This window comes from Vidua chalybeata, chromosome 17 (genome assembly GCF_026979565.1).
Source record: "Vidua chalybeata isolate OUT-0048 chromosome 17, bVidCha1 merged haplotype, whole genome shotgun sequence".
In the NCBI taxonomy this organism is placed as follows: Eukaryota; Metazoa; Chordata; class Aves; order Passeriformes; family Viduidae; genus Vidua; species Vidua chalybeata.
Window position 1 is genome coordinate 1406324 of NC_071546.1, and position 15058 is coordinate 1421381.

Genomic DNA, 15058 nt, shown 5'->3' on the forward strand with positions numbered 1-15058 from the left:
TGAGCTACAGACAAAGCCTGGACATAGGCACCTCCCCAACACAGACATGTAGCTTGCATGCTTGTCCCAGAGCCTTGGTGTATTTTTTCAGGGCCTGTCACACCACAGGACTTCTGGGTTCTGCTTCCTCACAACCTTTCCAATGAACATCCTTCTTTTCTGTGCTCTTAGATATGCAGATCTCAAAGTCTGAGCCTAAGAACATTTTTCCCAGGACCTTATATTGTGGGCACAGGGACAACCTGTGTGAGACTACAGACAACCTTTGTGAAACTATAGACAACCTTTGTGAGACTATTGTCACTTGAGTTGCAGCATCCCATTTCTAGGGAGCATCCATGGATGCTCTGGTACGTCCTGGTAATCAGACCTGCTGAGCTGGGCATACAGCAAGGCCTGGTTCCAAAACAGAGCTAGTGGTGATTCCTCACACATTATGCTAGCACAAGTACTGCTGATTCTCTCCCACTTCTGCTGTCATCCCCAAGCTTGTAGCACGCTGTTCAGTTGTTCCTCCCTTCTTCAAATGTTAACCTCCCTACTAAAAGCATCCCCTTTCCCCTACTATCTCCTGGGCATGTTTAAACTTTCCTTATACATCAACCTTTCATAGTGTATTTAAGCGGCTTTACTGCTTGAGGCACTTCCAGTGGTCCAGCCATGAAGAATTGAGGTACTGAAGAAAGCATTAACAGATTATTTCTGGCATGTATAATCTCAGGAACTTCTAAATAGTAAGGGGCTTCTGCAGAGTTTATTGCAATTTCCTGCCCCAAGAAGGGCTGGATGCACTGTAGGTCAGGTTGCTTAGGACATTTTCTGGGACATTTCTGGGATGGATTCCTAGCACGCTTCTGGGAACCCTTTTTGTGGCTGCACCTTTCTCACAACTCTCAGGTTTTTTACTTTTTTACTTGTGTCTGTTGCCTTAGGTGCTTTCATTATCAGTTTCTGAGAAGAGTCTAGCTCTATCTGCTCTGTAGCTTCCTTTAGGCTGTGAGGAATGCAGTAAGATCTCCCTCTTGACCTCTCTTCTCTGGGCTGAACATATATGTGTCTCTCACCCCTCTTGCTGTGGCACCTACTACAGACTTGACTATCTCAGCCAATAAAAACTATTTAGTTGACACCTTTTTTGTATTTGGGGTCCAAAACTGGGCACAGTATCCAGATGCAGTCTCACTGGGAAATGAGCAGAGAACAGACACATCCCTTGTCTGCTTTTACCAGTTCAGACCAGGATGTGGTAAGATTGTTTTGTTGCAAGGGCTCAGTGCCAAAGTTCTGAGCAGAACAGAGGCACAAGGGCAAACAGCAAGATGAACTGAGGCTGTTGCAGAACTGTGATAAACTTGAAACCTTTAAAGCATTTATAATTTTAAATCATTATAATTTTAAAAGTTTAATTGACATTTCCAGGAATTAGAGAGGAAGATCAGCTTGGACATGTGAGGAGAGCAGGGTGGGACATGATAAAGGGGTGAAAATAACTCACCATATCAACTCACCAAACAGCCCTTATCAAAAATGAGATAAGACCTGGGGCTTCTGCCTCTTAGTCTCTAACTCCTGAGCTAGTCATTTCTTATGCAGAATTTCAGGTTCTCCATCTGTAAATGTGCAGGGTGCTGCTAGATCATTGCAGCAGCTGGGACTGACTCGTGGCAGGTGGGAGCGTGGCAGAGACAGCCAAATGTCGTGTGGGGCTAACCTCAAGGTTTTACCATGTGATCTCCTCTTCCCTGTGCCTGCAGGCTCCATTGAGCTGAAGCTGCATGACATGGTGCGGGCAGCCAAGAGCTCTGAGCATTGCACCATCAAAATGGCCAAGGAGAATGCAACACCTCGATTCTCCATCTTCCGAAATAAGCGCATGAGGGGCTGGTGGCCCTTCATCAAACTCAGAGATCAAGAAGATGACAAGAGAGAGGAAAGGGAGAAGAAGAAGAAGAAAACGAAGTGGAGCAGCTCAGTCAAACCAGAGGACATGGAATTCACAGACCCCAGTGGGAACAAGTACTTCCTGACGGTAAGGTGGGGAGCTGGTGCTGAAGCACAGCCAGTGTTTTTCCTCCGCCTTGATATGGCAGCCTATCCTACATGGACACAACCTACAAGGGCAGCAGTGACCCAGCTTCTGCAGGATCCTGAAAACTTCTTCCATCTACTGCTGATCCAGCACTTTGTCTACCCTAAAGAACCAGGTGCTGTGGCATTCAGGGGTGTCTGACTTCATGTATTCCTCTGAGCTTTCCATAGAGCTCAGCTCCATGAGGGGAGCTGAATTTCTTTAGGAATTTAGTGTTCCCACTGAAACACCTCAGACCATGTTCTCCTTGCTCACTCCTACTCCAAAGCAAGAGGCATTATGGCTCCCCATCAGCCAGTCAGCAGCAGAAGCTTGTCCTGGGGGTCTCTGCCTGCCCAAGACAGGCAGGTGCCAACTGACGAGAGACAAACTTGCTCCTGATACCCCTGCTACTGGACCACGGTGTGTCCCCAAGGGTGAATTTTGCTCAGTGCCACTGTGGGAGAGTGCAGACAAATCAGGTAGTTGGGGAGTTCATTAAATACAGTTTCTTGTCTGCAAATCAGTTTCTTACCAGGCCACAGTTTCCACTGGCTGTGAAATAAGACTCTATCCAATGGATAAAAAAGCTTGGAGCCATCTGGAACTAGAACTGGGAGAAAAATACCCAATTGTGGCAGGATGCGTTGCAACACATTCAACTGTGGCTCAGACATATTGTCTTTCCAGGGTAAGGTGGAAGCGGAGTTCCAACTGCTGACTGTGGAGGAGGCTGACAAAAGTCCTGTTGGTTTGGGTCGAAAAGGGCCTGAACCCCTGGAAAAGCCCAAGTGAGTATATGTATTATCACCTTTAGGTTGAACAGAGAGTGCCATGTTCTCAGCAGCTGTTTGTATGGAAACCAGGAGTATGGGCTTGTCTGGAAGCCAAGAGCAATCACTGAGGCCGTGGGCAGTGGGGTCTGCAGGACCAGGACTGCCAGGGTTTCCCAGAGCTCAAGTGAGTCCACAGGACTTGAAGCTGCAGCACCTGACCCAGGATTGATCTAAGGAAGATACTCAAAGCAGCTGTGCCATAACATTGCTTGTACAATGGTCAGGTCTGTCTGTGTGAAGGGATCCCTTGTGTACGAGGGTGAAGGACAGCTCTGGGGACACTGGGGCACTGTTCCAAAGAGTCCCATCCTGTTGTCTGTAGCGTTTCCACAGGCAGTGTGTTTACCATGGACCCTGGGCTGATCCTGCCTGGAAGCAGCAGGAAGAACTGGTGATTCATGAGGGTAGCAGGACACCAAAGCAGAGGGGCCAATGTGATGCTTTGTGGATTGACCCTGTGCTTATATATTCTTCTCTTCCTGTTCTAGTCGGCCCAAAACAACTTTCAACTGGTTTGTGAATCCCGTGAAGACCTTTGTGTTTTTCATCTGGAAGCGGTACAAGAGATACATAATTGTGCTGTTTGTTGTCACTGTTCTGACAATCTTCCTGGTTCTTTTGGTCTACACCATGCCTGGATACATCAGTGAGAAGATCATTAATGGATAAACGTTCTTCAGCAGAGGACTATTCAAAGACAGTGGTGATTGTGGCAGGAATCAAGATAAGATCAAAAAATTTAATGAAAACCTGTGGGTACAGAGACAGCCTAGAGGACAGAGACCTGCAGAAGTGAGCTTTGTTTTCCTCGTGAATAAAAAGTCCTTGCTACTCTCTCTGATGCTTGTGTTTTTTAGCTGCTTTCTGGAGCTGGTGGACAACCTGTTTCTTTGTGCGGTACAGGCCAATCTGGTTCAGCAATCCTTGCCCTTCCTCCTGAGTAGTACAGCAGCAAGGACTACACTGGGACAACCTGGGGTCATGAGTGTGCATCTGTGTTTGGTGTTGGGCTGACATAAACTAAATGAGAAAATAAATCCATAAATTGTTCTCAGCATGGTTTCTGGTGCACCAGGTTTCCTGTCATCTGCACAGACAAGCCCTGACGTGATCTGATCCCAGTGGAGGTGTTTCAGCGAGGGTTTTTGAGAGGATAGATTCCTTCTGAGAGGTGCACGTGATGCTTAGTAGGACCACAGCTTTTCCAAATAATTTATCTGACTATGCAATTTTATAGCAAAGGTGCCTGCCTCATGGCCTTTGGAATGGGGCAGGAATAGAGCGTGTTTTGGGGACAAAACTGTCTGGGCAGAGCAGGCAGGTAGATGTGAAGCAGGTGAGGACTCTGGCTGGACATGAAGCCAGAAGTCAGTGTGGGGCAGACATGATGTTCCCCCAGTAAGTCTAGAGTTCAGTCATGTGGTGGGAACCCCAGAATAGCAAAGAGGGAGGCCTCTCTCCCTCTAGGGGACCTTTGGGCTGCAAGGTGGGGGTGAAATAGGCTGCAAAGGGCTCAAGTCATGCAACACCTGCTTGGGGCTACAGCAAGGCCCTGGGCTGTGACAGTGCTGCATTGCTCCCAGTTTTTCTGCAGGGCCTATTTAGTGGGATGTTGCCTTCATAAATAGTGCCTGGTCCTCCCCGACAGTGCCCAGTGCACCCCAGCAGCGACTGCTCCATTCAAACAAACTCGGGGCACTCCAGCACATCCAGTGCACACCTCCAGAGAGCCCTCTTGGCTCTTTCAGCCATGCTCAACCACACCACCTGCTGAAACTCTGGCATTGGTCTCCTTCTTGTAGCAGATGAAGCTGGTAGATTTTGGTGTCCTTTCTCTTGTTGGTTCCGCTTTTCCCGAGGTCTAGGCCAGCGGAGTGGTTCCCGCGGCTTCCGCAGCTCCTGGCCGACGGTCTCCTGTCGACTGTGTGATCTCGGACCAAAACGAAGCAGAACAATTCAGGAAAAAAAAACCCAAAAGCCGCCGAAGGATTCCTGCCACAGTCTCGCCAGGCCAGGGAAAGGTGAAAAAAGAAACATGTTCCTTAAGCTAACAAAAAACCCCAAGCTAGCTAAGGAACGAAGTAATGTCTGGTGTGCACGGCCCCCAGCACTCCCCGGAGTGAGGCTTTGAACAAAGCCTGCAGCTCCCAAGGCTCCCACACCCACACGCCGCCCCCTGACCCACCCTAAAGTTACATCAACCATTTCTGGGCATAAAGCCAAGACACGCAGGCTTCCTCAAAATACTTCGGTTTATAATTGCTGCTGTGTGCCTGGGATGTGCAGGTGTGTGTCTGTGTGAACAAAGTGAATGGAGGGTGGGGTGGTGTCTGTTCAGGGTGTGAGTTTGCAAGCCAAGAGGTTCATCCTTGCCTTTGCTGCTGGCAGCAGAGTGATGCCAGGCCTCTGCCCCAGACTCCTCCAAGCCCAAATGTGACCATGATTCATGCCAGCAGTTCCCCTTCCTGGTCAGTACCATGGTTACCCTGATCTCAGTGTTCAGTGGATGCAGGAGGACTTCAGGTCACCCACTACCTCTGCCTTCATCAGCCACACGGACCACTGCAAGGCTGCTGATAACAGCCTGAAGAAGAAGAGCAGGGGTGGAGGGCTACAGGGATGCACCCTGGAGGATGGGGTGGGCTTTCATCACTGTAGCCCTACTGAATCTGTACCAGATCAGGCACCACCATACCATTTGTCACCATGAGTAGAGAGTGGTGTGAATATATTTGGGTGTCTGCAAAACACCCAAAGCAAAGATTTGATAAAGGCATGGTGGCCAGGTGTGTCAGGGACCAAAGATGGGTCTAAAGCCTGACGTATTTGGTCTGCAGTTATGCACGTCAACAAAATAATGTAGAAGAAGAACTTATTGTTAGTTAGTCGGACTAACCTTCAGAAATGCAACCATGTATTGGTCGCCTGGTGGGATTTATCCTGCAAAAGGGAAACGATACAATAAAGCTGTTGTTGGCATGGAAGTGTGATCATGGGCCATTGTGACCTCATCTCATGCGTTGGCCCCATGTGAGATGATGTTGAAACTGGCCACTCCTGAGGAGGAGATATAGGGTGTGGTCCTGGGGTGGAGAGCGAGGACGACATGAAGCACACCATGTTGATCCAGGGGACACCCTGAAGGTGTGCTGTTCTCTGACCTCTCCGACTCAGGAGCCATGCTCTATCTCCTTCTCCTGCTTGGCAGCTTCTTCAATATCCAGGGGTAAGTATGTATTTATTGCTAACACGACAAATAAAATTGACTTGCTTTGCTATTCTGATTGTGTCTTGATTTTTTTGTGCATGGGCATCCTCCTGAACCTGTAACATCAGGAGACAGGCACCTGTTGGCTGAGGAGAAGAGCAAAGGGGGAAATGTTTGTATGGGAAGGCTGTGCCTAGTACTGGTCCCACACCATGGGTTGAAGAGAGGACAGCTCTCACATGCCCAATCAGGTTAACTGACTGAGGGCTGAGGCAGGGTCTTCCACAGCACAGATCTTTGACAAATGTGTGAATGCTGCCAGGAGCAGCCCCAGGGTCTCCAGGATGGATGTCTGGACAGCTGGAACCTCTCGGTGCATTGAGGAACCAGCCTCATCCCAGCAGATCTCAGCAGCATGGGAAGCATGACGGTGACGAAGGGTGCCAAGCACATGATGCACAGGCACAGGCTGCTGCACCCAGATGCTGGCAGCGCTTGGAGCTACATATCTCCCAACTCCTGGTAACATGCTTTTCATCTGAACTGCCATGCTATGTCCTTCTGCTTCCTGGCCATGTCCTCTTCCCCTGCTGCTGCTCTCCACTCTGTCCACAGTCCCTTCCCTTTCCAGCTCCCAGACTGATGGTGTGTTTGTTGCTTGCATCATACCTTGGTGGAGGACCAGATTGCACTGTGCTGCCTGAGAGTGGATGTTGGTGTTGTCCACCTGTGATGAAAGGTGTGAGATTGACCAGCCTGATTGTTGTTGTGCCTGAAAGTCATGGATCCCATCTGCACATCTGACCCAGCACAGTAGAACAGTCTGGCCCACACTGATGCCTCCAGGAGCCAGATCCATGTTCTGGTCATGCTTGGGATGTATCACCCCTCCTTCCTTGGAAGAGTAGTTTGGTAGGTGGCCAGAGGCCAGGATCAGCTCAGCTCCCACATCTGCCAGTATTTACCCCCTTTGGTTTTGACCTGAATTGGTATTGGCCCTAGCAGCTTCTATTTTCAGTAGTGCTGTGATTCCTTGGCATTGACATCTCCCTGCTAAGTGCTGGGAATGCTATCCCTGTGTTGTTTATAATTCCAGGTTTTTAGCAGGTCACAGAGTGAAATTTTGGACATGGAGAAGAGTGCAGTGTCTACACTGGCCCTGCTTCTCTGGGCTGCAGGAGACACCTTTCTCCCTGAGGATACTGCAAAGGCAGAGCCCTTTCCTTAGGGACACCTTGCTTGGTCTTGAGATCATGGTGAGCAGCACTGCTGGCTCCCTAAACAGACCTGCCCTGGGAAACGGGGACCCCATATCGTGTACCTGCACATGCCTGGGGCCTAGTGCAAAGAATCAGCTGCCTCTGTAAGGATGCTCCAGCAGAAGGAGGCATCTTCTGGATCCCTCTCTCAAACTCCCAGGAGATGGCATGCTACATTTCACAGTGCTCTGTCCTCTCTGAGCCAAAATTACATGCTGTTGCTGTCAAGCAGGATGGGAACAGAGAACTCCAGCTCAGAAGGCAAAGAAAATGAGCTCTGATTTATTTCAAACGTACCGCTCTACATATAGAGAACATCGAGAAGACTAATTTCATTGGTCATAGAGTGAAAACATGTCACACCATTGGTGTGCAGTGAATGTCGCACAGTGGCAGAGCATATCTATAAACAATGTGAATAACAAGATAGATTAGAGAATTATTTACATTCTTTCCCAACTGTTTCCCAGGCTCTCGCCTGGTTAGAAAACCTTTCTCTTTCTCTCTGACTGAGCTGAGAATATCCACAACATGCAGGTGTGCAAGGGTCCTGGCGAGGTGCTGGATGTACAAGGCTGTTGAGAGCCCTGTGTTGCTGGTGTCAGTGAGCCATCCCAGCAGGACACACAAGGGCAGGAGGGCAGCTCCACTCCAGGCAGCTTCTCCCACCCAGAGGAACTTCTTAATAATTAAATTCCTGATTTGGCCTTGGGAACCTGACTGGGGCATTCAGCTTCTGGGCTGCATGGAGAGGCTGTGCCGGAATGCCACAGTGACAGGTACTGACGAAGAAAGGACAGCAGCTCTGACCTCACTGTACCACCCACAGTCCTCCCCCATAGCATGGTGCAACATTTCCTCTTCCCTTTGCAGTTGCTGCACTTGCAACAAGCACTAGACAGGCTACCGAGCCCAGAAGCATCACCTTCACCCATTAGTGCTCAGTGGAGTGGGTGCTTGCAAGAGTACAAAAGATTAAGTCATAGGGACTTGTGACTGCTAGCAGGGAAAGTGTGGGGGCTCTGGTAGCCACCATGTGGGGAGAAGAGCTGGCACTTCATGGCAGCTTCCTGCCTGGGAGAACCCACATCTGGGTTTCCAGTTGCACTGGTGATGGCTTGTTTGTGCTTCCCCCTTTAATATGGGGTGATGGTTCCTTGGCTTTTAGAAGGGACAGGCTTTTAGAAGGGACAGCAGGCATCCCCTGCTTCAGCCACCTAGGATCATGCAGATTATCCCATTCTGTTTGGTCTCCCATCTCTGCCGGCTGCCTGGACCCCTGGGACAGCAGTTTTGCTGTCTGGGACATGTTCTGGGGGTCAGATCTGAGTACAGATGTAAGTCAAGACACCATGGTGAGCAAAGATGTCCATTAGGGCTCTGTTCTCCAGGAGCTGCAGAAAATGGAGAAATGGAGCTAGTGCTGACACATAGCAACTGAGGGAAGCTCAGGGAGCTACTGTGAGAACATGAGGGATTTTCTAGTAGAGAGGGGACACTTCCACAAACCAGCTGTGTTCTCTTCTGACCCTGGGATGAAGGCTGCCCATGAAGCCTTGGGCCACAGAAGCCGAGTCCTAAGTCACTGAGCACTTCATGAATTCCCTGAGGAATGGAAAACCTTTTTCCCTCTGACCTTAGGCTATATGAGAACTTTTTGATAGAGAACAGATGTTATTCCTGGCAAGGATTTAATGCCCTTGAATCTGCAGAACCCCAGGACTGCTAGGGTGGGAGCTGCATGGTGCCTGCATGGGCTCAGCAGGGCAGAGAGGTTGTGGGGCTCCTCCTGCCCCAGCTTCTTTTCACGCATGGGGAGGAGGGCTCACTGCTAGCATTGTGCACTTGGTAGGTGAATGTACACCACTTTCAATGGGGAAGCTGGTGTTTGACTCATTTGACTGGCCAGCGTGATGATGCTTTGCTGCTAGTTCACAGGTCAATTTACAGACCCTAAATGTGTTGCAGGCAGAGAGAAGTTTCTTGTACAGCACATGCTGCCAGCCAGCCCTGTCTGGCCTGAAGTAAGTGGTAGCAGTGGCAACAGCAGAATGCAGCAATAATGTCATTGAACAGTTACAAAAGGAAATTAATATTGGGCTATTTCAGTTCCCTCAGTGTGGGTGAGCATCCAAGGGGTGTCCCGGGAGGCTGGGCAGAGAGGGTGGGTGAGAAGGCATCCTGTAGTGCCACTGCCACTGGTCTTTGTGATGTATCACTGCAAGTGGCACATGGGATGCTGTTACAGAGGTACACAAAGGTGGTGCTGGCCCTGTGCCTGCTGCTGATCCTGTGGCAATATTTCTGAGACCTCATAGATGGCATTGGTCCTGTCTGTTGGGTTCCCTCCCTCCTCCACACCCCTACTGCCCACTGTACCACCCCTACCAACGGCTCTGCATTGTTCAATGCCCCCTACAAAGCACAGGGCCTCTGCTGATGGGTGCAGACTACGAGCTCTCCTTGGATGTGGTTCAGTGGTGGCTGGTAAGTGAGGCAATGAGCAGGAGCTTGTTGGTCTTCCCAGGCTCCTTGAATCTGTTCGCAGTGGGGTAGGGCCAAGAACAGATATGATGGGGACAGAGGGATGCAGAGATCCCAGCTCAATCCTTCCTCCATTGCATACCTTGCCCCCTGGGCTGTTTTGCATCCTTTTCCTACTATCCCATCTGTTTTTTCTGTCCTTTCCCAGGTCTCTGCTAGGAGAAATGGGGCTCTATCTCCCTTTGGGTTACTGGTGGAGGTGCTAATGCTGCATGTCACTGTGCTTGCTTCCCTAGACCCTGCAGGGTCCCCTGAGTGGTATCCAGCTCCAGGCCATAATTCAGCAGCTCTTCAATGTCCTCCGGGCCCTGAGAGCTGATGTGTGGGACCCATCTCACTGCAGGACTTGTGCAGTGGTGGGGAACTCCAGGCAGCTGAAAGGGTCCAGTCATGGGCTGCTAATTGACACTCATGACTGTGTGCTGAGGTGGGTGACCTAAAGGGACTTGGTCTCCCCCCGTCTTTCGAGAACCCTAGCATGCCCCAGCTCCTGTCCATGCTGTTGAAATCTGACAACACAAACCCTGTGAAGGAGGTGGCTGGCTGACCTTGCTCTCCGGAGCCCTACATCCTGGGACACACAGGCCTCATGTCATCCATATCCACTCTTTGCTTCTGGTTAGGGTGACCTGCTGTCCCTGCCTGGTGGGACCAAGAGACTGGGAACATGCACCTTTGGTTTGGGACACACCATTCTGCTGTCCTTTAGGATGAACAGAGCAAAGACCACTGGCTTTGAGCTGGATGTTGGCATGAGAACAACCTATCACTTCATGTGTTGCATATAGGTAAAGCCTTATAGAGTAAGAGCCTGTAAAATCATAGATTAGGCCTGTGCATCAGCTGGGGGCAGCTAACAGCTAGCCTAGCAAGTTACTGTGAGAAAGGAATTACACCTGTGAAAATAGAGGTTCTAACCATGAGAATAATTCTGTATCCATGAAACAAGAATGTAAACATTGTTAAGAGAGGAAAGTTTTTGATGGACATGTACACTAGCAACTACTGACCAATGAACTGATTTGCAGTAAGTTACCAATTCAAATTAAACACGATGCCTTTAGAACTGTGATAAATATGATAAATACAAACTGTGAACAATAAAGATTGGGTGATTGTGCATGAAGAAAAGAAGTCTCTTGTCCATCTCTACAGTGACATTCATGTATCTGGAGAGTGCAGTGAACCTAAGGCCCAATGTCCACCTTGTCCTCATCCCCTTCAAACCTCTGGACCTGCAGTGGGTGACCAGCACCTTCTCCACTGGAGATCTCACACTCACTCAGCATTGGGGGATGGTGTCTCTTGTGCTGGAAACCCTGCAGATGGTGCAGTATGGTCTGGGGGTTCTAGTGCCTCACTGGAGACCTGGCACTAGTCCTGATGGCACAAAGGGTACTGGGCATCCCTCTGCCCTGCACTTTGAGGTAGTTGGGCATTGACCTGTCCGCACAGGGCTCAGGCAGCCTGCAGTACCATACCCCTGTGAGTGGAATGCAGCTGTGCCCGCAGTGGGGCCTTGCACTTGATGCCTTCCTTCCTAGGAAGGGCCAGGCCAGGGGATGCTACTGGGCCAGCTCAAGGGGTGGGAGATGCCACTGGGCTGGGTGCTGGGAGACAACAGATACCCTCTGCAAAGAAATGGGCTCCCTCAGCAGTGGGTGTACTACATGATCACTGCTCACCTCTGCTTTTGCAGCACACGTGGGAGTTAAACAGCTCATCAAAGGAACAAGGTAACGGCTCTGTGGGCTCCAGCTCCTCAGGCGCAGGCAGAACTCTGTTGAGCAGTGAGCCAACGGCTGCACTGCCTTGGGCTGGCTGCCCTGTTCCAGCATGGAGAGCATCTAATCACTCCACTCCCCACTCAGGTATTGATCCTGAGCCAGCTTTCCTCAAGTACATCCATGACAACTGAACACAGCATCATGAGTGATACCCCTCCACTGGCTTCACAGCCCTGCTCTTTGCCTTGCACACCTGCCAGCAGGTGAGCACAGCCAGTGGTACCAGACACTGCCACTGTACCTCCCCTTGCACTGCTTGTTCATATGCTTGTAGGACGCCCCAGTGCCCACACAGCATTGGCTCTTGCTGGCATGCACACAGGTCTCCGTGTTTGGCTTTGGAGCAGACAGCGAAGGGAACTGGCAACGCTACTGGGAAAAAAATCACTGGTCTAGAGCCTTTCACAGGATGAGAGTCCATGACACTGATGCTGAATTCAGCCCCATCGAGAGACGGGTACATGAAGGCAGGATTGTATTCTACAAGTGATGCATTTCCAAAAAACTGAAGCCAGGCTATTTGGCCAGGAACGGGCCAAAGTGCGCTGCCAGCAGCTGTCCTGGCTCTTTAGCTTGCTGCTCCACCCCACCATCTGGGCTCACAGACCCTGCAATTTGCAGGGTTTTGGTACTGCTTATGCTGGTCCTACCAGCTGGGTACTGTGGGTGCCACTCTCCCATGGCAGCAGCGATGCTGTGTTTAGCTGGACATAGGGTGGGCACAGTTCTGCCCATTGTGGTTGGGAGGGACAAAGGGGAGATGTTGGGGCTGGAAGTGGGCATGGAGCCTGTGAGCTGCTGTGTGTGGCCCTGCAGGGCTGTGAAGCCAGTGGTGGACAGCAGCTGTTCACATGTGGCTGTCCACATGACAGAGCTGGTATTTCCACCCACAGATGGCTTTTGGGGGGAGATTTCCTTTCATAGGAAAGGAAGATGCCCTCCTCACCCTGCCCAGTCTTTTACTAAGACTTTTATTTTTACAGTCTTTAACTAAGGGAATATTTTTAAAATTGCATCAAGGAAGAGTAAGAAGGGAAAAATCAAACATGGTGACAGAAGACAACAGAATCAAATACATTTGAAATTATCTCATGTTGAATAAACTTTGAAAACACATGAATCACCATTTCCTTTGCTTTTTGACCCCTTACAACTTTGAAAAGGTACCCCTGCAGAACATGACCTCCCTGCAGAACAAGACTGCAGACCCTAGGGACTGAGCTCCCCAAAGAAGGTTTTTGTCCTCCAGAGCAGGGTTAGCAGGATGTCTTTTATCACTTTCAGTCACTAACATCCTTGATTCAGGCTTAGTCACTTGGGCTTTCAATCTATCAAAATCACCAGAACTCTTGGACTCATATCCTTCCTACAGACAGCAGAAGCCTGTATTACTTAACTATTAGCTTCATTAATTTTCTGTCTCTCCAGATACAATCTCCGTTTCTGTGTCTTTGATTTCTTCTCTCCATTATTTCCAGTTTCCCATGATGAGTACAAGTATTGCAACTTCACCTTCCCTTCACCTTTCTTTAGGTGCTCAGGTCTGCTCTGGGCAATAATCTCCAATGCTTTTCCTGTTTACAAGCAATTGGCTTTCCTATCAAGGACAAGCCTATCAATTATCACTGATAGTGATAACTGTTTCGCTGTGGGTTAAACTCTTGCTGCATTACTTCCTTTCATCTTCTTTCTCCTACTATTCCTATAAATTTAGTTACAAAGCTGAAATGCACTGATAAGCAATTGAAGTTGTTCAGGTCACTTTTTGATCCTGATGAAACAGATACTATATTCCGTTCCTCATGCTGCAGTAGTACTATGTGATCCTGATGCACTGGATTAATTAAATATCCCTATAAAAATACATTTAAAACAAACCTGCTTTTCAACATTCTTGCTTGAAGATAATAATTCTCCTTACCCACACTACAAATTGCTTCCCTCCCCACCTGAAAAACAGCAGTTTTTAGACTCCCTGGTTTATAGGTAAGGGTAAGTTCAACTAATTAAAAAACCCAACCACTTAGCAAAACCTGCTTTAAAATACATTATAAAACAGCTTGCTTTCTGCAGTATCTGATCCTGTGCCTTTCCAATTGCTTGGACCAATATTAGAGTCATACCAAAGCAAATCCAGATCTGAGATTTAAGAGTAATCAATCTGTTTTACATCAAATAAGCCAAGAATTCACAAATTTTTTTCCTCATTATTTTGAAATTTCTCCCAATATAGTTTTAGATAGCAAGCACTTTACTCACTTGTGTATTGATTTAACACTAAAAAGCCCCATCATCATCACAATCTCTACATACTTTGCCACAATGCAATGTATCTTTTAATTCTTATTTCCAATTCAGTATCAGGATTAGTTCAAATAATTTAATTATTCTGCCAGATGCCTCACCAGAACAAGAGAGGATGGACTTTATTTGAAAATATATACCAAGAGGAAATGAAAAAAAAAATCCAATTAAAAATCAATTAAAATTCTGGACACTTTTTTTTTTCTGAAACATTAACTTGCATCTTTCATAAGAAGAACAACTGGGAGCTCCCTCAGGCAGAAAGCACATCCCAAATGCTTCGGCTCCCCATGCAGCCTGAGATGGCTGGAAGGCAACAGATGGAATTCAGCACATTTTTATGGAGGTCTGACATACAGCATCAGCACACCCAGAAACATTTTATGGAAAAATTAAAGATCCCTGATGGTGTTGCTAGAAAGCTTATTTGATGGCAATTTCAATCCATTAGAGGTCTCTTGACAATAAAGTACATTATTCCTAGAGGCAAACAGAATGCAGTATCTCCAGCATCTCTGTTGGGAAGGGGTGTAGAACTGGAGGAACATGGACTGACACAAAAACAGTATGACAGTAGGGTCTGCAGAGTCAGATATGATAACTAATCTTTATAGCAGCAAGGTTCAAGTTGTTCCATCCACAAACTAAGGCCAAAGAATGAGGGCACAGTAACATATGAGTGGTTAGGGTCATCTGGAAGTTCCAAACCTCTTCTGTGCACTCTCAGAAGATCACTTGTGTTTCAAAGAGCCTGTTCAGTTCTCCTTGGAGGGGTTGTTTTGTTTGTCTGTTTGTTTTTCTTTTGGTTTTTTTTTTTTTTTTGTTTGTTTTTGAATGGGTTGATGCCATTGCTTATTTATGTTGTCTTCCCAAGTTCAATTTTCTTCTGGATGGCACGTGCTGAGTGATAGATCAAGGAGTCAATGAAACCGGCAACTAAAAGGAAAAAACCAAATGGATGAAGTCAGACATGCCTCAAAGAGAGAACAACTCCCAAAGATAGAAAACAAAAACCCTGCTGTCAGAGGAAAGGAATCGCAGGTCCACCAGAC

At 48.3% G+C, this 15058-nt stretch overlaps 3 protein-coding genes across 3 annotated transcripts in view; 2 read left to right on the forward strand and 1 right to left on the reverse strand.

Annotated features, from left to right (window-relative positions):
* Positions 1–3884, forward strand: part of LOC128796833 (fer-1-like protein 4) — a 38770-nt gene extending 34886 nt beyond the window's left edge. The window contains exons 43-45 of the mRNA XM_053958859.1: positions 1755–2029; positions 2759–2859; positions 3393–3884. Of these exons, the coding sequence (XP_053814834.1) occupies positions 1755–2029; positions 2759–2859; positions 3393–3573 (557 nt within the window). The 3' untranslated portion in view covers positions 3574–3884. The remainder of the gene's footprint in view (positions 1–1754; positions 2030–2758; positions 2860–3392) is intronic.
* Positions 3885–7659: 3775 nt separating this feature from the next.
* On the forward strand, positions 7660–11501 carry LOC128796684 (CMP-N-acetylneuraminate-beta-galactosamide-alpha-2,3-sialyltransferase 2-like). Its single transcript, XM_053958585.1, is given in 5 exon segments — positions 7660–9788; positions 9791–9858; positions 10152–10342; positions 10625–10692; positions 11071–11501. Coding segments are annotated over 5 exon segments (969 nt in total). The 5' UTR covers positions 7660–9433; the 3' UTR covers positions 11358–11501.
* A 1274-nt stretch (positions 11502–12775) lies between these two features.
* Positions 12776–15058, reverse strand: part of ERGIC3 (ERGIC and golgi 3) — a 28980-nt gene continuing 26697 nt past the window's right edge. The window contains exon 13 of the mRNA XM_053958381.1: positions 12776–14942. Within this exon, the coding sequence (XP_053814356.1) occupies positions 14863–14942 (80 nt within the window). The 3' untranslated portion in view covers positions 12776–14862. The remainder of the gene's footprint in view (positions 14943–15058) is intronic.